Source organism: Heteronotia binoei, chromosome 10, assembly GCF_032191835.1.
Source record: "Heteronotia binoei isolate CCM8104 ecotype False Entrance Well chromosome 10, APGP_CSIRO_Hbin_v1, whole genome shotgun sequence".
In the NCBI taxonomy this organism is placed as follows: domain Eukaryota; kingdom Metazoa; phylum Chordata; class Lepidosauria; order Squamata; family Gekkonidae; genus Heteronotia; species Heteronotia binoei.
In genome coordinates, this window is record NC_083232.1 from 18,046,671 (window position 1) to 18,071,031 (window position 24,361).

Consider the following 24,361-nt stretch of genomic DNA (forward strand, 5'->3'; position numbering starts at 1 on the left):
AACGAGTCGTGGGTCAGGCGTAGCACTTCTGCCCGCAAGGGCCCGGGCGGCACATAGAGGCGTTCGCGGTGTAGCAAGAGGCCGCCTCGAGTCGTGAACTCCCCTGTTGGGTCATCTTGGAGAGCCTGGAGGTGTTGCTGGACCCAGGGATCATTGGCCTGGCTAGCCCGAATATCCTCCACGAGTGCTGGTGAAGTGGAGGTGGCTGCAAATACTGAGGGCGGCAGGATTGGAGCAGCGGGCGCGGTCTCAGTTGAGGCAGGGGCGTATTCCGGTTTCCGGGAGAGCGCGTCTGCTTTCCGGTTCTGGGTATGGGGGATGTAGGAGATCCGGAAGTCGAAGCGAGAGAAGAATAGGGACCACCGGATCTGGCGCTGGTTGAGACGGCGGGTGGTCTGGAGGTGTTCCAAGTTCCGGTGATCGGTGAGCACTTGAACAGGGTGGCGAGCCCCTTCGAGGTAATGTCGCCAAACCTCAAACGCCGCCTTGATCGCGAGCAACTCCCTCTCCCAGATGGTATAGTTCCTCTCTGCAGCAGTGAGCTGCCGCGAGTAATAGGCGCAGGGCTGTAGTGGCTGGGACGGCTCCTCGCGCTGGGACAGCACTGCTCCCAGGGCCACGTTGGAGGCATCAGCTTCCACCGTAAAGGGAAGCTGGGGGTCGGGGTATCTCAGGAGTGGCCCGGTGGCAAAGCGAGTCTTCAGGGTGGAGAAGGCGTTATCGGCCTCTGGGGACCAGTGGAAGGGTTCTTTGGGGCGGAGTAGTTGAGTCAGGGGTGTGGTCAGGGATGCATAGGCCGGGATGAATTGCCGATAGTAGTTGGCAAAACCGAGGAACCGCTGCAGGTCTTTGCGATTCTGAGGAGCCTGCCAGGTCAGGACCGCTTCTACTTTTTTCGGGTCCATGAGGATCCCCTGCGGTGACACGATGTGCCCAAGGAACTCGACGGAGCGCAGGTCGAAGTCGCACTTCTCCAGCTTGGCGTAGAGACCATGGGCTCGTAGGCGCTGCAGGACCTGGCGGACGTGCTCGGCGTGCTGGGCAGGATTGCAGGAGTAAATTAGGATGTCATCCAGGTATATGATCGCGAAGCGGTCGAGCAGGTCCCGGAATATGTCATTCATGAACCTCTGGAAGACAGCGGGGGCATTGGTCAGTCCAAAGGGCATTACCAGGTGCTCGTACTGCCCGTATCGGGTCCCAAACGCGGTCTTCCATTCGTCTCCGGGCCGTATGCGCACCAAATTGTACGCTCCACGGAGGTCCAGCTTGGTGTAGATTTGGGCCCCCTTTAGGCGATCCAAGAGTTCAGGGATCAGTGGTAGAGGGTACCGGTCGCGGATGGTGATCTTGTTCAGGGCCCGGTAGTCATTGCACAGCCGGAGCTCCCCACTTTTCTTCTTCACGAAGAGCACTGGAGCAGATAGGGGAGAGGTTGAGGGTCGGATGAATCCGCGTTTCAGGTTCTTGTCCAGGAAGTCTCGCAGAGCTGCCAACTCCGGCTCCGACATTGGGTACAGACGCCCCACCGGGAGTGGTGCCCCAGGTACCAAATCAATGGCACAGTCGTAGGGCCGGTGAGGGGGAAGCTGATCAGCTCCTGTCTCTTCGAAGACATCAGCAAAGTCCACATACTTCTGAGGGAGCTGAGGACCACCACTCGGGATGCCAGCTGCTAGAGTGGTGGGAGGAGTCAGATGGGGGCATGGGTCTCGGAAGCGTAGTTCCTGCTGGGCCCAGTCCACGATGGGGTTGTGCAGCTTCAGCCAGGAAAGGCCTAGAATCAGCGGGAAGCGAGGCATGCGGGCGACATCAAACCGCAGCTGTTCTTGGTGCTGCTGGACGTGGAAGGTGATGGGACAGGTCTCCTGGGTGACGGGGCCAGAACGGAGGAGGCGCCCGTCAATAGCCTCCACCAGCGACGGAATCCCTTTTGTCTGCACAGGGATCTGGTGCTGCTTCACAAAGGCGGCATCTATAAAACAGTGGGCCGCTCCCGAGTCCAGCATGGCATACACGAACAGCCAGCGTTCGTCAGGCAGACGGAGTTTGACTGGTAGCAGGAATGGCCCTGGGGTATCAGCCCGCTGTTCGGAGGACCCAGCTAGTCGCCCCAGGCTGGGGGGTCCACTTACGCCTGGGGCTGCCCTTTTGGCGGCGGTGGCAGCGAAGGTCCAGGTATCCGATGCTTAGCAGGGCAGCCAGAGGCATAGTGGCCTGCCGTGCCGCAGTAGAGGCACAGATTCTGCGTGCGGCGTCTGGTCTTTTCCTCTGGGGTCAGGCGGGGTCGAGCAGCTCCAAGCTGCATAGGCTCATCCTTGGTGCTGGTACTAGCTGGGGACGGGCGAGGAGCCAGGTAGCACGGCGCAGGGAGCTGGCGCCCTCTGGTCTTGGCTTGGCGGCGACTTTCCAGGCGGCCATCGATGCGGAGGCAGAGGGTGATAAGTTCTTGGAGCGTGGGTGGCTGCTCCACCCTGGCCAGTTCATCCAGGACCTCCTCTGCCAACCCCTCAGTAAACTGGTCCATCTGGGCAGCCTCATTCCACGCCAAGTCCTGGGTCAGGAGCTTGAATTCAGTGGCATATTGAGCCACCGAGGAGTTGCCTTGTTTCAGTGCCCTGATCTTCCGGTTGGCTGTGGCTGCTTGGACTGGGTTTGAGAAAGCAGCAGACAGGTGGGCCTCAAACCCCTGGTAATCAGTCAGTAGGGGAGAGGACGCGACCAGTAAGGGTGTGGCCCATTTGGCCGCCTGCCCCTTTAACAGACTGATGACGAAACACACCTTGGTTTTGTCATTGAGGAAGTCCCGTGCTCTCAGTTCAAAGTACAGCCGACACTGTGCTAGGAAGGCAGGAAATTCTTCCACGGCACCCCCAAATCTGTCAGGTGGGGGAACTGGGCACTTGGCTGGAGCACTGGCCGCAGGTTGTTGCTGCAAGTGCACTACTGCCTGTGTTAGCTGCTGTACCTGGGCTTGGAGCGCAGCCAGTAGTTCTGTGGTTTCACTTGCTTCAGCATCCATCCTGTGGAGTGGGTGTTTGTCGGTGGAAGCAATCTGTCACGGCTGGGGCCGGGTCAGGCAAAGTCCAGAGGCAGTCCGAGGTCTGTAGCCAGTAAGCAGGAGGGTCCGAGGCGCCAAATCCGAATCACTGTAGAAGTATCGTAGGTCTGAGGTCCAGAAGCCGAGGTCAGGGAGTCCAGAAGTCCAAAGCCAAAGTCAGGGAGTCAGGAACCAAAGTCAGGCCGGAGTGGATGCTAGAATGTCAGGGAGATGACTAGTTGCTTCCACAAAGCTTCCTCCCAAAGCCCACAGCTATATAGCCCTCTGCTGGCTGTTGCCCGTTTGGGCTAATTGCTGGCTCAGGGAGGCAGCCAGGATCCTGTTACCACTCAAGCATCCTTGCTCTTAGAAGGGCCAGAATCCTCTCAGAACTCAGGGCTCAGGGAGCGTCTTGCTTGTGAGCGTGCCGCCCTCCTCCGATCCCTGAGGTCCTGCCGGAGGCGGTCACGCACACGAGCCACCCGAGAGGGCGAGGCAGGGGGGCTGGGATCTTCTCCAGCAGGAGGCAGGGGCACTGGTGCAGGTGGCAGGGGCACAGTTTCCTCATCAGACTCAACTTCCTCTGAAGGGTCCCCAGCACCCATGACACTCCCCCCCCCAAGCTCCAGATACCCACAGATTGATTCTCCATTATACCCTATGGGAACTCATCTCCATAGGGTATAATGGAGTGCCCAGCAGATATTTCCCTCCCTCCCCTCCCCCACTTTCTGATAACCCTCCAAACTGGGGGGTCCCCTGCCCCCAACTGGTAGGGAATTGCTACAAAAAAAAACTGTGTTAAAAATGAATCACTTACTAGAATATAGAAAATTACATTTAATTTTCAAGATGCTACAACAGCAAATACATTCATACAAAAATATCAAAAAGTTAAAAAGAAAGCCCCTTTAGAAATAGTCCATTCCGCTGGGCAACTCCAAAGAAACTTTGTACTCTCCAATGGGTGTTCTACTCCAAATTCTTTTTGTAGAGCAGAGTCCAGCCTCAGATATCAGCTATAAAGGATAAATCACCTTCACGTGATCGCCAGCTTCTCATCACGTTCCACTGTTTCCAGCTTTTTCATAAGCTGATCCAAAATCCTTAAGCAGCAATCTGCTTGTCACTTATTCATGCCCATTTTCGAGTTCTAAACTGATGCAGACCTTCTGCATTCTAGCCCAACACTTCAATCCCTACCCCAAGCTGACTCAGATTGGGACTATGGTTTGCTGGGGAAGGGCCATTAAGTTTTTCCCACACTGTTCTCCTGATCTGAAGTGGTCCTCTTTGCCATTCTTGAGTAAACATTCCAGGACCTGTATGTTGCTCCAACAAGGCTGTTTCAGCAGAGAGGAAGGCTTAATGCACTTCCACCCACGATCTTCCCACATGCTGGGGACCGTGTCTGAATAGAAGCCTTGCACATCTGCTTTTTAAAAAGAAAAATGGTTGAGGAATTCAAAAATGATGAATGCCCAGCACGTGCTGGGGACCTGGGGACCCAGACAATGTATCTATGGGGGATAGTAGCATTGTTAACTGTTCTGATCAAGCATTTTCTTCTGAACACGAGAGACAGCAAGAGGGAATCTTTTTTTGTGCTGATTCTCAGCAGATCTGCAGATTAGTTTCTTGTTGGTTATTCTTCTGCTTACCTAAAATGAAAAAAAAAAATCAAGTTCAGAATCTTCTGAGTTTTATTAGTTGTTGTAGATTTTCTGGAATGTATGGCTGTGGTTTTGGCATTGTAGAACCTGATGATTTGCCAGCAGCTGTGACTGGCATTCTCAGAGGTATAACACAGAAGGCTAGAGTTCTCTCTGTGTCAAAGGGAGAAGAAGATGGTAGGCAGGTAATTTATATCTACTCGGGAAGGTGGGGTAGGGCTGAGTCATTATCTTGTAGGAGTTTCCCAGGCTGTGACATGCTAATGGAGGAGCTTTCCTGAGGAGGTTCTTTTGCATATGGATTGGCTATTGAAATTCTTCTGAGTTCTGCTTCATGACCTTAGAGCAGATTCAGATGTGATATCTGTGTATGCATACACATCACCTTCACCTTACTTGATTCTCTACATTGTCAGTGACCCAGTATAAGGCCAGCTATCTCACCGAACAATTGAAGTGTGCAAGAAGCAGCAGCAGCCTGATTTGGATCTTGTTCTTCTGTCATTTTTGGAACTTGCCCTGGGGTTGTATTAGGACATAAATTCCATAATTGTTTCCCTAGAATTTCCCCGAGAAATGCTTCTTTTGGGTGCAATAATCTAAACCTCATCTAACGTCCTCATCTAATCTTCACCTGAAGAAGCCTGCCCAAACCCAAATTTCAAGCTCTCCCTCCCGCCCCCGCACAAGCCACTTTACTTTTGTTTCATTTATTAGGAGGGTATATCTGTTCCCGTGCTATCTGGATTTCATGCTTCAGGCACCAATATGCCTTTGATTCTATAAGAAAAAAAAGTACATGTTGCTTTTTAAAAATAATATATTGACCCTCCATCACCTATTGATTTCCTAGCAGCAATCAGAGAACCAGAGGTACCTTGAGAGCATTTGGATGACTTGTTTCTCTTCAATCTGTTATGCTATGAAAGGCATCTCTAAAACTCTCTCTACATTAGGCAACCATCAATACGGTCAGGCTAAATGGTTGATTAAACATGCTCTCTCTTGATCACATGATAGTGGTGCCGTGTGGGGCTCATGTGATAGGACTATCATGGAAGGAGACCAACAGAAGAGCTGTCACTGGGGTGGGGATGGAGGGAGGTATTAGTTTGTTTCCTGCATTGTGCAGGGGGCTGGACTAGATGAATCTGGAGGTCCCTTTGAACTCTCAGTGATTCTATTTGATGTTCTTTTGTCCCTGGCTCATGGGAGTTGCTGCATCTAATAGTTTCTGTCATTCTCATGCTCAGATCTTTTTGCCAGTTTAAGAACAAAACGAGCAGACGTGTGTGTGTGTGTGTGTGTGTGTGTGTGTATATCAGCAGGACTGCTGTGCATTGGTGGTGCAGTAATACTGGCATCATGCTTGGTCTCCAATTCTTCCTCCTCCTTTGCCTTGTCCTACTGAGCTGCTTTTGATGTGGGTTGGCTGTGAACGGAGATAACAAGACCTGGATTGTTTTCCTCACTCTTCTGCTAATGCTGGCATGGCATTTGGGAAATCACTAAATAGCCGTGCCCTTTGTTGAGAGATGGAGATAGTGACTCTTCCTTTGCCTTTCAAGGACAGGGAAAGGGTGAATCTGGGATTTGCAAAATGGGTTGACCTCCTTGCATGAAAATCATTCAAGATTATTGTTCACTGTTTCCTTTGTAAAAGATGACTTTTACTCCTCATATTTCTTAGGCTACTCTTTACTTTGTGTAATAGAAAATTAATCAGTTTGGTGTAGTGGTTAAGAAGAAGAAGAAGAAGAATTGCAGATTTATACCCCACCCTTCTCTCTGAATCAGAGACTCAGCAGCTTACAATCTCCTATATCTTCTCCTCCCACAACAGACACCCTATGAGGTGGGTGGGGCTGAGAGGACTCTCACAGCAGCTGCCCTTTCAAGAACAACCTCTGCCAGAGTTATGGCTAACCCAAGGCCATTCCAGCAGGTGCAAGTGGAGGAGTGGGGAATCAAACCCGGTTCTCCCAGATAAGAGTCCACGCACTTAACCACGACACCAAACTGGCTTAAGTGTGCGGACTCCTATCTGGGAGTCCTGGGTTTGATTCCCAACTCCTCCACTTGCAGCTGTTGGAATGGCCTTGGTTCAGCCATAGCTCTTGCAGGAGTTGAACTTGAAAGGGCAGCTGCTGTAAGAGCTCTCTCAGCCCCACCCACCTCACAGGGTGTCTGTTGTGGGGCAGGGGGAAGGTAAAAGGTGATTGTGACCGCTCTGAGATTCAGAGTGTAGGGCGGGATATAAATCCACTATCTCCTTCAGTATATACATTTCCTGCAGCTAAGAGAAACAGGACAGGCATCTGAAATAGGGTTGCCAGCATTGAGCTGGAAAATACCTGGAAATTTTATGGGTGGAGCCTCGAGAGGGCAGGGTTTGGGGAGGGGAAGGGCCTCAGCAGGGTAGAATGGCATAGAGTCCACCCTCCAAAGCAGCCATTTTCTCAAGGGAAACTGATATTGGTCATCTGGAGATCAATTGTAATAATGGGAGATCTCCAGGTGCCACCTGGAGGTTAGCAGCCCTGTTCTGATGTGCAAAGATGGTTGCGATTGCATAAGCAATGAGGTCCTCCTTTACAATGACCACCCCATGTGATAGCATGGAACCAATCAACCAATTGGTTCTTGAGGTCAAGGCAGACAGAAGATCACTCAGGAGTGACCAGTCATGTTCCAATTCTGCTGTAATTACCAGGGCTTTTTTGGTAGCAGGAACTCCTGCATATTAGGCCACACACTCCTGATGTAGCTAATCCTCCAAGTGTTTACAGGGCTCTTAGTACAGGGCCTTCTGTAAACTCCAGGAGGACTGACTACATCAGGGGTGTGTGGCCTAATATGCAAGGGAGTTCCTGCTACAAATAAAAGCCCTGGTAATTATATTCTTATCTTTCTGTTCCTTAGAGTTCTGGGGGTACAAGAAAATGTCCCTTCACAAGTGCACCTCCAAATCCTGGAGCCAGGGACCTTTGAATGGAGGGAGACCTGGGCAGTACCATAGGAAAGGGTTAGTTGTCTTTTCCCAATCTCAGTGCTACAATGCACTGCTCCTAGATAACCTGATTTATTATTTAAGCACAGTGGGAAAATTCACTTGGCAAACAGGAAACATAGTTGCTGGAAAAGGAAGAATCAGTATTTAATTCTTTTTAATGTGTATCCAAGGATATTTGCAAAGTGTCCTAAACACAGAAGAAAGATGCCCATCAATTTTTTTGGGATATTTTTAACAGTCCAATGCTAGACAGATTTACACTCTTTTAAATCCATTGAGATCAGTGGATTTAGAATGGCATAACTCGGTTTAGGATTGCACTGCTGATCTGCTCGACCGAGGTTTGATCCAAATACCCCCCCCCCCTCAGCAAAGCTGTTTCACTCCCTTCCAACAAGTGTGAGATCGTTGCTTGATATGACTCCAGCTTGTAAAGTGTTCAGTGGCGCTGCTCCTCGGGGAATGGACTGATGGTTGACCAGCAGCATCTCAGCCTTGACTGAAGCTCAAGCCAAGCAGCACTGAAGAGGTATTGATCAATGGTCAACTAAACAGGGATTAAGGAGTCAACCTCTTTCTAGGGAGGGTCGCAGTTTCCCAAAGGAGCCTGGTTTTAGCTTCGTGCTGCTATTTGGCAAATGAGTCCAAAGCAGCTTCACATCTTTCTAAGCTTACCCACTTCAGTGGACTTACGCCGTGTTTCTGTTTAGGACTGAATACTGGGGGGTGATTTTATTGTTGAAACCGTTTTCCTGTTTTTTCAAGTCCCCTACTGGTACTGCTTTCTGTGGTTTTGGAAGAACAAAGTTTGAGTCCAGTGGCACCTTTAACACCAACAAAACCTATAAGCTTTTGTGTGGATGCACACCTCTTCGAATACAGTGAGACAAGGCATTCTCAGCCATTACATATAGGTACTCTGCTGTTTTATCGATTATTTCAGGATTATTCTAGCAATTTCAAAGCTTTGAAATTATATGCACTGCTGCAAAACCACTTTGAGTATATTTTATGCAGAAGTGGCAAGCAATCCAAATAAACATTGTAGATGTGTTTTTGATGTTCCCAGTTGTGGCATTTGAGAGTGGCTGGGCTTGAGGAGGATGTAGAGTTGCCAACAGCCAGGTGGGGGCTGGAGATCTCCTGGTATTTCAACTGATCACCAGGTGACAGAGGTCAGTTCCCCTGGAACAAGTGGCTGCTTTGGAAGGTGGTCTCTCACCCCCCCTGAAGTCACGCCTCCCCATACCCTGTCCTCCCTAGACTCTATCCTCAGAATCTCCAGGAATATCCCAAGCTGGAGCTGGCAACCCTAGTAGAAACATCCAGGTATTTCTATCCTCCAACTGTGCTCCTGCCTACCTTCCAACCATCACTGTTAAAACCGTCCATCAAGAATTGCTGCATCCTAGCATAGATCACTAGCTTGGCAATTTTACATTACAACAATGTATTTATAGCAGGGGTGGCCAGACTTGTTTAATGTAAGAGCCACATAGAATACATGTCAGATGTTTGAGAGCCACAAGACATGAACATCAGATATTTGAGAGTAGCAAGACAGGAAGGAAGTCAAATAGACGGGGAGGCAGGTGGAAGTGGAAAGAAAGCAACTTTAACTTTAAATGCATTCTCCAAGCTGCCAGCTGGCTTGGGTTGGAGAAGTTAAAGAGACAAATGCCTTCTCCAAGTCGGCTGACAGGATGGTGGGGGCTTTGAGAGCCACACAATATGTGTGAAAGAGCCACACGTGGCTCCAGAGCCCCAGTTTGGCCACCCCTGGTCTATGGAAATAAGCTAAAATGTATCTCTATGCGCCTAATTTCCCACCACTCCTGGTATCCAGACTATAGTGCGTGTGTATGAACATGTGCTTTTGGGGAAAGTTGAAAAGCTGCAGGGAATCCTTCGCTGTGCTAATATGTATCTGCTGGGGGAAGGCAAAGCATGAATAATACTTGCATGTGAAGTTACTTATATTCTGAATCAATATGTGAGCTCCGGTCCCTCCCCAACTTACCAATTTCTGATCATGAGCATCTCTCCTTGCTGCTCTCTTTCTCTCCCAGATTTCTCTTCTTCTGGCCTCCTTTTCTTCCCTGCATCCCTACAGACCAGGGGTGGCCAAACTTGATTAATGTAAGACCCACATAGAATAAATATCAGATGTATGAGAGCTGAACGATATGAATGTCAGATGTTTGAGAGCCGCAAGACAGGAAGGAAGGAAAATAGATGGGGGAGGGAGAGAGAAGTGGAAAGAAAGCAACTTTAACTTTAAATGCTTTCTCCAATCTGCTAACTGGTTTGGATAAGTGATTTAAAGAAAAAATCCCCTCTCCAAGCGAGCCATTGGTGGGGGGGGGGGGGCTCTGAGCAGGGCCAGATCTACATTTTTTGCGTGGGGGCAAGAGTAAAAAAATGCGCCCCCACTCAAAAAATGATGTGTGTGGGGGGGGCAGCACCAGTGCTAGAGTGCTGCCTCCCCCACCCTGGGGAAGGGGGAAACTCGGGGCTGCTTTTCCGCCCTTGGTGAGAGGGGGTGAAAGGAGCCAATCTGATCTGCCTCCCTTCCCATTTAAATGAGAGGGGAGACAGATCCGGACACCGGGCTGTTTTCACAGCCTCTCTGCCTTGCCGATCTGCCTCCCTTCCCTTTTAAAGACCCTGCCAGACAGCTGCCAGTGGGGTCTTTAAATAGGGAGGGAGGCAGATGGGGGATGCCTGGCTGCTTTTGATGCCTCTCCGCAAGAGAGAGAGGCAGGAAAAGCAGCTGATCTGCCAGGCTGCTAGCTTGCTCCTCTCACTTGCCCCCTGGAGAGCGCCCAATTTGGTGCCCCCCCCCCAGTCACTGCCAGGGGCAAGGTATCCCATGTGCCCCCCCTAGAACCGGTCCTGGCTTTGAGAGCCACACAACATGTGTGAAAGAGCCACATGAGGCTCCCAAGCCACAGTTTGGCCGCTTCTGCCCTAAGTAGTCTTCGCCTCTTCCAATATAACCCTCCATGCTGCTTTCCTACATATCCCCTGCAGAGCATTGTGCTAAGTCAATCAACATCTTCTGGTTATCCCCAGCCCCAAGGATGTCTGGCTAGCCTCAACTAGGGACAGGGCTTTCTCTGTCCTGGCCCCAACCTGGTGGAACAAGCTCCCTCTTGAGATTAGTGCCCTGTGGGATCTGTTACAATTCTACAGGGCCTGCAAGACGGAGCTGTTCCCGCAAGGCTTGCAGATGAGGTGGCAGACATCCAAATCCATCTCGTCTTCCCCTGCTGACACTGCTGGCCAAGTGGAACCAGCCAGGGCTTCTTTTGCAGCAGGAACTCCTTTGCATATTAGGCCACACACCCCTGATGAAGCCAATCCTCCTGGAGCTTACAGTAGGCCCTGTGCAAAGAGCCCTGGAAGCTCTTGGAGGATTGGCAACAGCAGGGGTGTGTGGCCTAATATGCAAAGGAGTTCCTGCTACAAAAAGAAGCCCCAGAACCAGCCAAACTGAGCTTCATTGCCAAGCCAAATCCAGCCTATTACCTGCTTTGTGGTTTTTTTTACTGAAATAAGGTTTTTAGTTATTTATACTTCTACTGTTCCCCCGTGGTGCAGAGTGGTAAAGCTGCAGTACTGCAGTCAGAGCCCTCTGCTCACGACCTGAGTTCGATCCCAGCGGAAGCTGGTTCAAGTAGCTGGCTCCAGGTTGACTCAGCCTTCCATCCTTCCAAAGTCAGTAAAATGAGAACCCAGCTTGCTGGGGGAAAAGTGGAGATGACTGGGGAAGACTATGGCAAACCACCCCGTAAAAAGTCTGCCGTGAAAACGTTGTGAAAGCAACGTCACCCCAGAGTCGGAAATGACTGGTGCTAGCACAGGGGACTACCTTTACCTTTTTTACTTCTACTGTTGTTCCATGACTTGTAACTCACCCTGCGTCATCTTGTAGGGAGGGCAGAATAAATACTGAAATAAATAAATTGTGTTCATCTTAGCCCAATTTCTTAGCAGTGCCTGGTCCTTGGGAACTCTGTCTTGCTTCTGCCAGGGTGAGGGCTATTTCCATCATAGCCCCGTCCCAGTGGCATGCCTTATCAGAGGAGACACAGGCCCTGTGGGACCTGTCAGGCTTTCTCAGGGCATATAAGATGGAATTGTTCTGGCAGGCCTTTGGCTAATCCTTTTACCTTTCAGCAGCTACTGGCCTGCCAGATGCTTTCTCGCTGGGATATTTCTAGGTACCAGGAGAAGGTTATGTTTTTAACTGTTTTAATTGGCTTGAATGATGAACCTTATGGTTCAGTTGTGTTGTTTATTTTTTAATTGTTGCAAGCCACCCCCAAGCCCCATATAGCAGGAGGAGGGTGGGATATAATTCTAAAAAAAAATGAATGTTGGATAAACATATGGAGCAGAGGTCCATCAGTGGCTATTAGCCACAGGGTATAGATGGAACTCTGTCTGGGGCAGTGATGCTCTGTATTCTTAGTGCTTGGGGGGGCATAGTGGGAGGGCTTCTCGTGTCCTGGCCGCACTGATAGACCTCCTGATGGCACCTGGTTTTTTTGGCCACTGTGTGACACAGAGTGTTTGAATGGATGGGCCGTTGGCCTGATCCAACATGGCTTCTCTTATGTTCTTATGTGGCACAGAATGTTGGAATGGATGGGCTGTTGGCCTGATCCAACATGGCTTCTCTTATGTTCTTATATTTCACAGAGTGTTGGACTGGATGGGCCATTGGCCTGATCCAACATGGTTTCTCTTATGTTCTTATGTGACACAGAGTGTTGGACTGGATGGGCCGTTGGCCTGATCCAACATGGCTTCTCTTATGTTCTTATGTGTCACAGAGTGTTGGACTGGATGGGCCATTGGCCTGATCCAACATGGTTTCTCTTATGTTCTTATGTGACACAGAGTGTTGGACTGGATGGGCCATTGGCCTGATCCAGCACGGCTTATGTTATAATGTACTGTCCATGCTCTTTAGCAGTTGTTTGCATCTGGACTTTCTGCAGGAAAACCCAGTTGCAGGTGCTTGCTAAAGTGCATTGTCCATTGTGTGTGAAAGCAGCCCAAGGCAAGTTTAACCAGCAATCCTGTTATTGCCACCAGTATAAAACCACATAGCACATTACAGTAGGGTCTGTGGCAGTCTTGTTCTCTGGTACATTAGGCAGATCTCTGCAAGCAGACTGCAGCTGCACATGTTGCCTATTGCAGTTGCAGCTGTTGAAAGTACAACTAGACAAACTGAACTTTTGTCAGTTGCTCTCCTCCTCCTCTTAATGTGCTTTCTCCTTTTTTGTTTTCAGGAGCTGGTGGGAAGCAACCCTCCGCAAAGAAACTGGAAAGGAATTGCAATTGCGTTACTTGTTATTCTGGTTATCTGCTCCCTGATTGTCACTTCGGTTATCTTGCTGACACCAGGTATTTATATAACCTCTAGTTTTTGTTGCAGTTGTTGATAATTTCAGCATCGTTAGAAATGCATTTTAAAAAGGCAGAGGCCAGATTAAATTCAAGTCAGATGATAGATCCCTCAGACAGCGGAAATCTCTCCCCTTTTCTTTGAAGTTCTCTTCACCTTAAACGCAGCTGTGTTTTGATGGCTCGTGACCACACATGTGCATGCTCAGTATGAACCAAAGCAGTAGCTAGAGTATATAAACAGGCATGTCTGTATCCTCATGAATGCTCAGTCTTCTAAATAGGCCACATTGGTTAGGACGGGAGCAGGTCAGGTGATGCAGTCAGCTTGCCTGCATTTTAATTGGAATTACATTGGTCTAAAATGGTGATTTGCAGAGCATGGCAGCCCATCTAGAGAGTATCTAGGACAGTTCATTGAAGCAAAATGAAGATCTCTCTGCCCATTTTCCACTATTCATTTGTGCATTTTACTTCTCCTCCAGTAAGTTGCTTTGAAATGTAAATTTAGAAGTATACTAATAAAAGAGGAGGGTGCTCTGTGTAGAACTCTCAGGGCAGAGCTCTGTCTGTGAGGTTCATCAGCAGAGAATCAGGGCAAGGTGTTGGCCACAAGTAGCAGCTCTTACGCTCAGGCCCAGCAAGTGGGGTTCTGTCGCCTGAGGCAGAACCCCAATGAGTGCCCCCCCCCCAGTAGATATTTCACACGCACACAAAACTCGCACGCAGAATGATGACATCATCAAGAGGTGATGGCTTTAAGGAGTCGGAGAATTCCCCTGACCCCTTAAAGCCAAGAAAAAACACTGGACAGTTTCCCTCAGTGAGCGCTGCAGAGGGGAAGCCAAGCCTAGCTTTTTCTTGGCTTTAAGGGGTCGGAGAACTCCCCTGACCCCTTAAAGCCAAAAAAACCCCACTCGGCACTTACCCTCAGCGGTGCTCGCATTCGGTGGGGGCTGCAGATGGAAAATGAATCTAAGGCTCGGGAGGGCGCATGCAGGGAGGGGGCACCTGCTCTGTTTCTGCTGGGAACTCACGCCCTAGACCAGGGGTCCTCAAACTACGGCCTGCGGGCCAGATGCGGCCCGCTGAGGACATTTATGCGGCCCGCCGGATTATGGCAAAATCAGACCGGAAGTGATGTTCGACCTAAACTCGCGTTAGCAACGCACACTTCCGGCACTGGGCTGAGGCGGCGGAGACAGAGTGTGAGGTGATACCAAGGTGAGGTGAGTTCCCAGGCCGGGGTGTGTGGTGTGGGGAAGGGAGAGAGATGCAGAAGACGGAGAACTGACGGCCCGCGGCCTTGTACAGTAACGGCAGTCCGGCCCTCCAACAGTCTGAGGGACAGTGAACTGGCCCCCTATTTAAAAAGTTTGAGGACCCCTGCCCTAGACAATTGCCTAGTTTGCCTACTCCCACGCGCCGGACCTGCTTACACAGGAGTTGTTTTGGAAGCTATCGATATTTTGACAGGTTGCAACTATTAGACTCTCAAAAACCACGGTGCCTTTACACCAGCTGATGATCTTCCTGCAAAGAAACAAGGCCCCTCATGTAGCGAACCAATCTAACCCAGTACTTTTAAGATGTATTCAAAATCAGGTCAAGATTCCATTCCATATTTATTAGTAGGGTCAGTTAGACTCTAGAAATAACTAAAAATAAAAACTGGGTCTGGATCCAACCAGAACTGCTCAAGACAAGAGGTCCACAATCTTGTTGAATCTATGGCTACTTTTAAGAATTTGAGAACAAGAAGTAGGCAGCACCCCAAGATGGCTGCCATTGAGGGCCGGGAAGAATAATAACATGGCTGCCGTTTAATAGGTTTGCCAGCCTCCAGGTGGGGCCTGGAGATCTCCCGCTTTTGCAACTGATCTCCAGCTGGGAAGAGATCAGCTCCCCTGGAGAAAATGGCTGCTTTGACCTCTATGACATTGTATCATGCTGAGGCCCCTCTTCAAACTATAGCCTCTCCCGGATCCACCCCCAAAGTCTACAGGTATTTTCCAACACAGACCTGGCAACCCTAATTGTACACTAGGGTAATCACACTGTTTTAAACATCATTCCACGTGTCTTGCAATGGAGGCAGGTGTTTCTTAATGGGTTCTCTGGGCAAACACAAAAGATGATTCCCTCCTGCGTTCTCCTGAAGCGACTCCAGCTCCACTCAGGTGGAGGGAAGCCAGGCCTGGACTGGCTGATTGTTTTGTGGAAGAAGCAAATGGGCCTCAGAAACCTAGTAGCGTCTGCCAAGGCAGCCCTGGGGATCATTGCACCAGCTTATTGTATCCTGGAGAGGGAAAAATTACACACACACACACACACCCCTAATTCCTTGCAGGCACTTGTCTTGTAAGTTATTTTAAACAGAAGGTTACTGCAAGCTTTAATGGCAGAGCTATGCTAACAGTAATCTCGGACAGCTTTCCAGACTTCTCTCCATGCCAGTTTTCACCGACTGTGACAGAGAGGGCAAGTTGGGTGGCCAGAAGCAGTTGGCACCCAAGGAGCAGGATCAGAGCAAGACCAGCCTGGCAGCAGCAGGAGGAGAAGCCCTGGGAGCTGTTTTCAGGATAGCTGACCAGTCCTATAAAGCCAGTCTGGCCTTCCATGGGACGTGCCCATTCCATGGGCTCTCCTTCCTTGGAGGTTTTTAAACAGAGGCTAGATGGCCATCCGACAGCAATGAGGATCCTGTGGATTTAGGGGGAGGGATTTGTGAGTTCCCTGCATTGTACAGGGGGTTGGACTAGATGACCCTGGAGGTCCCTTCCAAGTCTACGATTGTATGATCTAGACTGAGGCTGGCTAATGTGAGGCATGCTGGCCCAGACAGTGGGAGAAGCCCTTGGCCAATATGAAGCTATTCAGTTGGTGGGATGGGAAGGGACAGTATAGGGAACTCAGGAGAGTCTGTTGTGCATGACTGGGAGAAAGGGCAGCACAGTGCAGTATGAAAGGGGAGGTTTTCACAAGGTTGGACCAGAACCAACAGATTGAAATTAAATCAAAAGAGTTTCCAGTTAAACATTAGGAGGAACTTCCTGACAGATAGTCTGTGGAACAGGCTTCCTCATGAGGTGGTGGGCTCTCCTTCCCTGGAAGTTTTTAAACAGAGGCTAATGGCCATCTGACAATGGCAATGCTGATTCTGTGAATTAGGCAGATCATGGGAAGCTGGGCAGGAAGGGTTGCATCAGTGCTTAGTTCTTGTGGCCCCTTCTTACACACCCAGGGAAATGCTGATTGCCACTCTGGGGTCAGACAGCAATTTTTCTCCAGGCCAGTTTGGCAAGGGAGCCTGGAGGTTTTTGCCATCTTCTGGGCACAGAGCAGGGGTCACTGGGGATGTGGGGGGGGGGAGGTATTTGTGAAGTTCCTGCACTGTGCAGGGGGTTGGACCAGATGGCCCTGGAGGTCCCTTCCAATTCCGTGATTCTATGAATGAAATAACTCTGCAGGGCCATTCTGGATCCTCTCCAGATTGGGCAATTAGGTGGAAATAAATGAAAACTTTCTGTTGCATGCTCTGCCATCCTTGAGTGTTTTTTTAGGTACACAGGGCAGGTGACCATGGACAACAGCCCCTGCCAGTTCTGCTACACGCCCAGCTACTATGCTGGCATTGCCCCCTGACCCAGCTCACCGCCTGGTCCCAAGGCCACTTATCAAGATTCCCAGCCTCTAGCCTCTTAATATTTTGAATGGATTCAATTTTGCAAAACAAAGGCTGAGAACAGACGGGCATTCTGGGGCGAATGGGAGGTGGCCGAAAGCAGGTCGGCTCAAAAAGAGAGCCTCCACGTGGTACTGGGAAGGCAGCCCCATCCCGTCTGCACGGCGGCTGGGCTCCTCCACTCGGGGATGCACCTCAGAAGTGTTTCTTAAAGGGGCAGAGCACTCCTGTGAACAAGCGCTCCCACTGGGCTGCCAGGGAAAAACAGCCAGAAACAGCTTGGGGCCACTTGGGCTTCCACACCAAGTTGCCTGGCAGGGAGGTGACTGACGGCCGGCTCAAAGATTTGCTACCACTTTGGAAGTGGTAGCTTTCTGAGCTGGTCTCAGGCGCCTGGAGGACGGGGTAAGGACGGGTGGCAGATGTTGCCGTCTGCACAGATTTTTTGGATCGACTTCAGAGGCGTCTCTGAGTCGACCCAAAGTGCCGGTCTGTTATCTGGCATTTACTTACCCAACCTAATAGAACATTGACACTATTTATCCATGTGTTCTCCCCCCCCGCCCCACCGCCGGGAGAAATCCACAGCACTTTAGCTTTATGTTTGTATATTCCTGTCCTATCCCTTTAGCAAAAGGTGTAAACCAATTAACAGAACATCTCCGACTGCTCCCTAAGACGGGGCCTGCGAGATGACAATGCCTCCAGTTACAATGAGGAAAAATATAGCTCGTTCTTTGCGTCTGCGAGAGAAATCTCCTTCCTGTCAGGAAAGCATCCCAAGTGTGCTCTTTGTCGGGGAATTGTCACAGCTCCAAGCCCCTGCTGCCCTCCCTGACTTCAATTTCCTTTTCAGACCTCGTTGCACCTGTTGGCTGAAAGGCACTGAATGTAAATCACTACCTTGGCGGCAGTTTGCCAGATCAGTTTATATATCACCCAAGGACTTTGCCATGGGGAGAGATGCAGCATTGCTAGAAACACTGAAGCCAAGTTTGCAGGCAGACCTCCCTCTCCCACCCACCATTTTTTCTTCTTCTGTGCATTCTTGTTTTCTGGAAGAAAAGAACACTGGATGTTTTGTAACACTTATCAGGAGTCTTGTGACTCCTCGAAAGAGTAGCAAGATTTAATTGTAGCATAAGCTTTCATGGATTAGTGCCCCCTCCACTGGGCAGATGGGATTATTTATTTATTTAGACGTTTAAACAGTGCTTTTCTCACCAGTAAGGAGCCCCGAGGCGCAAAGTGGTAAAACTGCAATACTGCAGTCCGAGCTCTCTGCTCACGACCCGAGTTTGATCCCGACGGAAGCTGGGTTCAGATAGCCAGCTCAAGGTTGACTCAACCTTCCATCCTTTTGAGTTTGGTAAAATGAGTACCCAACTTGCTGGAGGGGGTGGAATGTAGATGACTGGGGAAGGCAATGGCAAACCACCCTGTAAACAGTCTGCTGTGAAAATATCATGATGTGACATCACCCCAGAGTCGGAAACGACTGGTGCTTTCACAGGGGACTACCTTTACCTTTTTCCCCTCACCAGCGGAGGCCCAAAGCATCTTTCTCCACCTCCTCCATTTTATCCTCATGACAATAATCCCATTAGGCTGCTGAGCGCCAAGCTGGACAATACAGCATCCCCATGGAGACAGGGGATGCTTCCTCTAAGCTATGGAGTCTTGTGAGCGAAACTTCTACTTTGTGAGCTACAGGCATTAAAGTTGTGAGCAAGTGATTTGGCTACTGCTTAAATCAGTAAGAGCCCCGTGGCGCAGAGTGTTAAAGCTGCAGTACTGCAGTCCTAAGCTCTGCTCACGACCTGAGTTCGATCCCCGGCGGAAACTGGGTTTTCAGGTAGCCGGCTCGAGGTTGACTCAGCCTTCCATCCTTCCGAGGTCGCTAAAATGAGTACCCAGCTTGCTGGGGGGAAAGTGTAGATGACTGGGAAAGGCAATGGCAAACCACCCCGTAAAAAGTCTGCCGTGAAAACGTTGTGAAAGCAACGTCACCCCAGAGTCGGAAACGACTGGTGCTTGCACAGGGGACCTTTCCTTTCCTAAATCAGTTTGCTGTGGGGCCATTCTTCTTGAGCTAAGACAAAAATGTTTGAACCAGAGTCTTAAAAACTGTGAGTTGGCTCACACCAAGTCATCTTAGAGGGAACACTGGGTCACAGCCAATACTCCCTTTAAGCTGTGGAATCTTGTGAGCAAAAATTCTACTTTGTGAGCTACTGGCATTAAAGTTCTGAGCAAGTGATTCGGCTGCTTCATAAATAAGTTTGCTCTGGGGTCCTCCTTCCTGAGCGAAGACAAAAAAATGTTTGAACCAAAGTCTAAGAAACTGTGAGCTGGCTCACACTAACTCAGCTTAGAGGGAACACTGGGTCACAGCCCCCATTTTACAGCTGGAATCCCATCAGTTTACAAATGTCGTGGGGGCCCCATCTTGCTTGGGTCCGTAGGAGAGGCTCTCCTTCCCAGCACAGTTTGCAAGAGCAGAATTCCCTGGGGCTTGAGCTGCACTCAGCTATGAAGCTCCTTGGGTGACCTTGGGTCAGTCACTCCCTCTCGGCCTGCCTACCTCCTGGGGTTGTTGTGTGGACAAAAACAGCCAAGAGAAGAATGATGTCTGTTGCCCTGAGCTCCTGGGAGGTGGGACAGGATAACGACACATGGCTAGATTACCTTGGGTCAGCTTTATCACACAGAAAATGCTTAATAAGTTTTTATCTACAAAAAAGATTTAGGAAGTAAAAATCCCTTATAGTTTAAAAAGTGGCAATGAAGGTAGACAGCAGGCTTTTGTAGTATTAAAGAAACATTCAGTTTTATTTCATCATGAGACACTTTTAAGTAGGGTTGCCAGCTCCAGGTTGGAAAATACCTGGAGATTTAGGGAATGGAGCCTGGAGAATCATAGAGTTGGAAGGGATCTCCAGGGTCATCTAGTCCAACCCCCTGCACAATGCACGAAACTCACAAACACCTCCCCCTAAATTCGCAGGATCCTCTGGAGCCATTCTTCTTGCTGTCAGATGGCCATCCAGCCTCTGTTTAAAAACCTCTAAAAAAGGAGAGCTCACCACCTCCTGAGGAAGCCTGTTCCACTGAGGAACCACTCTAATGGTCAGGAAGTTCTTCCTAATGTTGAGCCAGAAACTCTTTTGATTTAATTTCAACCCCATTAGTTCTGGTCTGACCTTCTGGGAACACAGAAAATAATTCCACACCAAGATGGGGGAGGGGCTCATTGGTATATAATGTCATAAAGTCCATCTTTCAAAGCTGCCATTTTCTCCAGGGGAACTGATCTCAGTCATCTGGGGACCAGTTGTAATACTGGGAGATCTCCAGGCAGCACCTGGAGGTTGGCAACTGTGATGGTAAGGATGTGCTATTGCGTGCAATGATCTAGCAGTAAGCCCCACTGTATTCAGTGGCACTTAATTCTGAGTAAACCTCTATGGAATTGAGCTGCTGCCAGCATCAGCATCAAGTACACTAGAAAATGCCATCACCGGTAACCTTTGAATGTTATGTGTGAAAGAGCTGTCGCATGGTGAACGGGCGGTCAATATTGACTGTTTTTAAAAGCCTTTCGCTCATCATTCTGAAAGAGAAAATACTAGTATCCTCCCCCCCCCCCCCACTACTTTTCCAAACGTTCTCCATTTCTCTGTTTCAGGGGTAGGAAATAGAGTGTGCTTGAAACACTTTAACAGTCCTTTGCATCTTAAACCATGAGTCACACAGTGTTCCAAAGCTGCTGAGAGAAATGACATTTCTTACAAATCTAATCTAGAATAGTGCTCAGTCATTCTCTGGGTGCACATAGCTCTGCGGAATACCAAAGACAGGCTAAATATCGGAGCCATCTCAAGCTTGATCTGACTCACACTGTCTCTGGACGGGGACCGGAAGAGTGGGGATCAAACCATCTATCCCTACCAAACTTCAGGAGCAGACAAACAGGGACAACTCCACCGGAATGTACCATTGGCAGCTATGTTGCTGTAGGAGGTCTTTGCGTAGGTGACCAGATGCTGTCGGAAACAGAGCTTCCCTGTTTTAAGTAGGACTTCTGGAGCTTTGGAGATATTCTTTAGACAGCAGCTTCTCCCCTCTTGTTGCTATAGTGGTAGGAAATGTTACAGTTGGTAGGCCTTCTTGCTGTGTCAGCTGTTGGCCTTTTAACTGGTACAATTTGAGAAGCAGGCAGATGGGCTGATAAGGCTGTACTCCTTCATCTTCTGCATGGAAAACACTCCTTGCAAAAATAATGAATCCCTGGCAGATCGGGGAGAAAGGGCGGAAGCCTAGGCTGTTCCTGAAAGGGTTGCCAAACTCCAGGTGGAGCCTGGAGGTCTCTAGCTATTGCAGTTGATCTCCAGGCAAAACAGATCAATTCCCCTGGAGAAAATGACTGTTTTGTAGGGTGGAGTCTGTGGCATTGTACCCTGCTGAAATCCCTCCCTTCTTCATAACCCACCTGAGGCGCCGCCCACAAAATTTCCAGGTATGTCCCCACCCAGAGCTGGCAACACTATCCATGCTGTCCTCAAGTTGTAATCAACTTACAACATCCCCAGCAAGGAGCTTTCAGAGCAAGTGAAAATCAGAGGTAGTTGGCCATTGCCATCCTTTTTAGGATCTTCCTTGGTGGTCTCCCATCCAAGACTTATGTCATAGCAAAGGACTTTCAAGGCAAGTAAGAATGAGAGGTGATTTGCCATTTGCCTTCCTCTGCAGAGCCTTTCTTGGTGGTCTCCCTTCCAAGACTTAGGGTTACCCCAGCAAAGGGCTTTCAAAGCAAGTGAGAATCAGAGGTAGTTGCCCATTGCTGCCCTTTGCAGGATCTTCCTTGGTGGTCTCCCAACCAAGACTTATGCCATAGCAAGGGACTTTCAAGGCAATTAAGAATCATGATTAAACAGTGCAGCCTTTTCTTCCACTCAGGCGTGAAATTCTAGCAGGAGCTCCTTTACATATTAGGCCATACCCACCTGATGTAGCCAATATTCCAAGAGCGTACAAATAAGAGCCTTGTAAGCTCTTGGAGGATTGGCTACATCAGGGGTGTGTGGCCTAATATGCAAAGGAGCTCTTGCTAGAATTCCACCCCTGCTTCCACTTAAGCACTTCTCTGTCTCCATCCAATCACATTCTGAATCACTGCAAGGTGCAGATCCCAAGGAAATTTTGCATCAGTGTCAAGTTGTTGCCAGAATATCCAACGTAAAAATTCATGGCTGTTCAATGCAAAAGTTCATCAGAAGTGGTGGCTGAGAACTATATGTTTTTCCACTGATGGAATGAAGTTGATTCAGCTGATACTCTGTGACTAATACTTTGGGATCCATTGCATGCAGGATCCATTGTGTGCATCTTCTGTGGGCTGTATACAACACATGAGGTTTGAACTGTTGTGTTCTTCAATCACAACTCACCCTCTTCGCCATGCCATGCTCTTAGTTGTGTCCCGCCAGTTCTCAGTGCTGTGACATGAATTGCAATGCTGTATTTGCATAGTCCTGCCTTTAATACATTCTATAATAAACACTTGTGTGCCCACAAGGAATGCTAAAATCAAACTATTAGAATGTAGTACGAGTGGAAGTTTCGGTGCCCATTAATGAAATAAAGCATGTTCATTGTTCAGTCTTAAGTGGCTAAAGTACCTTGCGACTGGTGAGGTAAAAAGCCATTTTCTCCTCCATTAATTGGCTCAATGAAGTCTGTTTATGGGATCTCTAAATAGGGATGCATTTAGCCTGCATAAGAAGAGAACTCTAAACAAAGGGAAGGATACTTTGTGCTGCAAGCCACCTACCTCTCTGAGTTGCATCCTGATTCTAAACACGGTTTGGAGTAGCTTTGATAAGATGAATTCTTTTAGTTCACTCAGTTTCTCTCTGAAACTCACTAATCCATTCCCCCCCCCCCCTCTGTGTAGGAATTTGTAGTCTGTTTTGAAACAAATTGTTTTATTTTTTAAAAACAAGACATTTTTGGAGAGGAGAGGCAGGAAAGAAGGCTCAGCAAAATTTCAGAATTTCATTCTGTAGATGGTCAGAGGCAGTCAAGGTTGTCCCCAGGGGTCATTTTGTAGAAAAATAGGTGGCAGAGCTCATTAGCATAATTCATTAGTATATGCCCCCCCCCTGCCAAAAGCAACCCAATGCAAGAAAGGAGAGCCTCAGGCAAGTGAGGCCTGCTTGGGCTGGTTAGAGAGCCAGCCAGCCCAAGCAGGCCTTGTTTGCCTGGGGCTCTCCTGAGCTGCCCCCCACCCCAGTCAAAAGGTCAGTAAGCCACCAACTGCTAAAAATCACATAAGAAGTGGAGAAAGGATGGTGTGGGCTTCTCCAGTAGTTAATGAGGGCTGCTGGGGGCGTGGCAAAGCTCCTGGTGGCTGACTAGCTGCCCGCTCTCCTAAGGAATAATTGTGGATTGTTATGCAGCTGCACCTACTATTCAATGGACAAGGTAGGTGGGAAGGAAGAGGGTGAACTGTCAGAAAGGTTCAGGAGCTGTGCTCCTTGAGCTCTTTCTGAATCTGAGGCCTGGTCATCCCAAATCTTCCTATCCCCCTGATAGAGTGCCACCCAATGGTGTGTATCATGCATACAAAGGCTGCATATGGCACCACCATGTGGTGGATCAGAAAACTGCAAAGAGAAATTTCTCTTCTGAAAGAGAATAAGAGGAATAAATGGTTAAGTGAATTTTTGGAGGGAGAGAAACAGTCCCCTTCCTACAGAAAAACCCCAATCCCCTCCTAGGCCACAGATGGGGCCAACGGGAAAAAAACTTGCTGAACTTGCTGAGTGCGCTGGATAGCCGGCGTACGAATTGCTGACCTCGGAGCGGCTTTTTCCGCTGGTCACGTGACCGACGGGGCAGGGGGGGGACATCTTGAAAGAGTCCCTGAAGCCCGCTCTTCCCTGTTTCACTGCATTGGTGAGTTGGGAGGGAGGGAGGGGGAGGCGCCCACAGAGTGGGGTGGGGGCCGCCAAAGCAGCACAGAGAGTGGGGGCCAGGGAATGAAGGGGCCATAATGGTTCAAGGGGGTTGGGAGGGTGGCCAGCCCCCTCCCTCCGTGGCTACGGGCCTGCCCTAACCTAAGCTGGCTTGTCCCAGCTGCCCTGTTGCCATCTTTTTGTAAACGGGAGAAGAAAAGAAAGAGTGAATTGGGAGGCGGGGGAATAGAGAGGGAGAAAAACAAAGAAAAACAGGCAAGATGGCTGTTGTTGCTGATAGGGTTGCCAGCCTCCAGGTGGGACCTGGGGAACTCCCACTGATGGACTTCCTGATGGCACCTGTTTTTTTTTTTTGCCACTGTGTGATACAGAGTGTTGGACTGGATGGGCCATTGGCCTGATTCAACACAGCTTCTCTCTTATGTTCTAATGTAACTTCCATTTTTACAACTGATCTCCAGCTGGTAGAGATCAGCTCCCCTGGAGAAAATGGCTGCTTTGAAGGGTGGATTCTATGGCATTGTACCATGCTGAGGCTACATCAGGGGT

General features: G+C 49.3%; 1 protein-coding gene across 2 annotated transcripts in view; it reads left to right on the forward strand.

Annotated features, from left to right (window-relative positions):
• DPP6 (dipeptidyl peptidase like 6) overlaps positions 1 to 24,361 on the forward strand; it is a 697,605-nt gene that overhangs the window by 353,831 nt on the left and 319,413 nt on the right. For both annotated transcript variants that reach the window (XM_060248043.1, XM_060248044.1), the window contains exon 2: positions 13,033 to 13,147. In XM_060248043.1, coding sequence (XP_060104026.1) covers positions 13,033 to 13,147 — 115 coding nt within the window. The remainder of the gene's footprint in view (positions 1 to 13,032; positions 13,148 to 24,361) is intronic.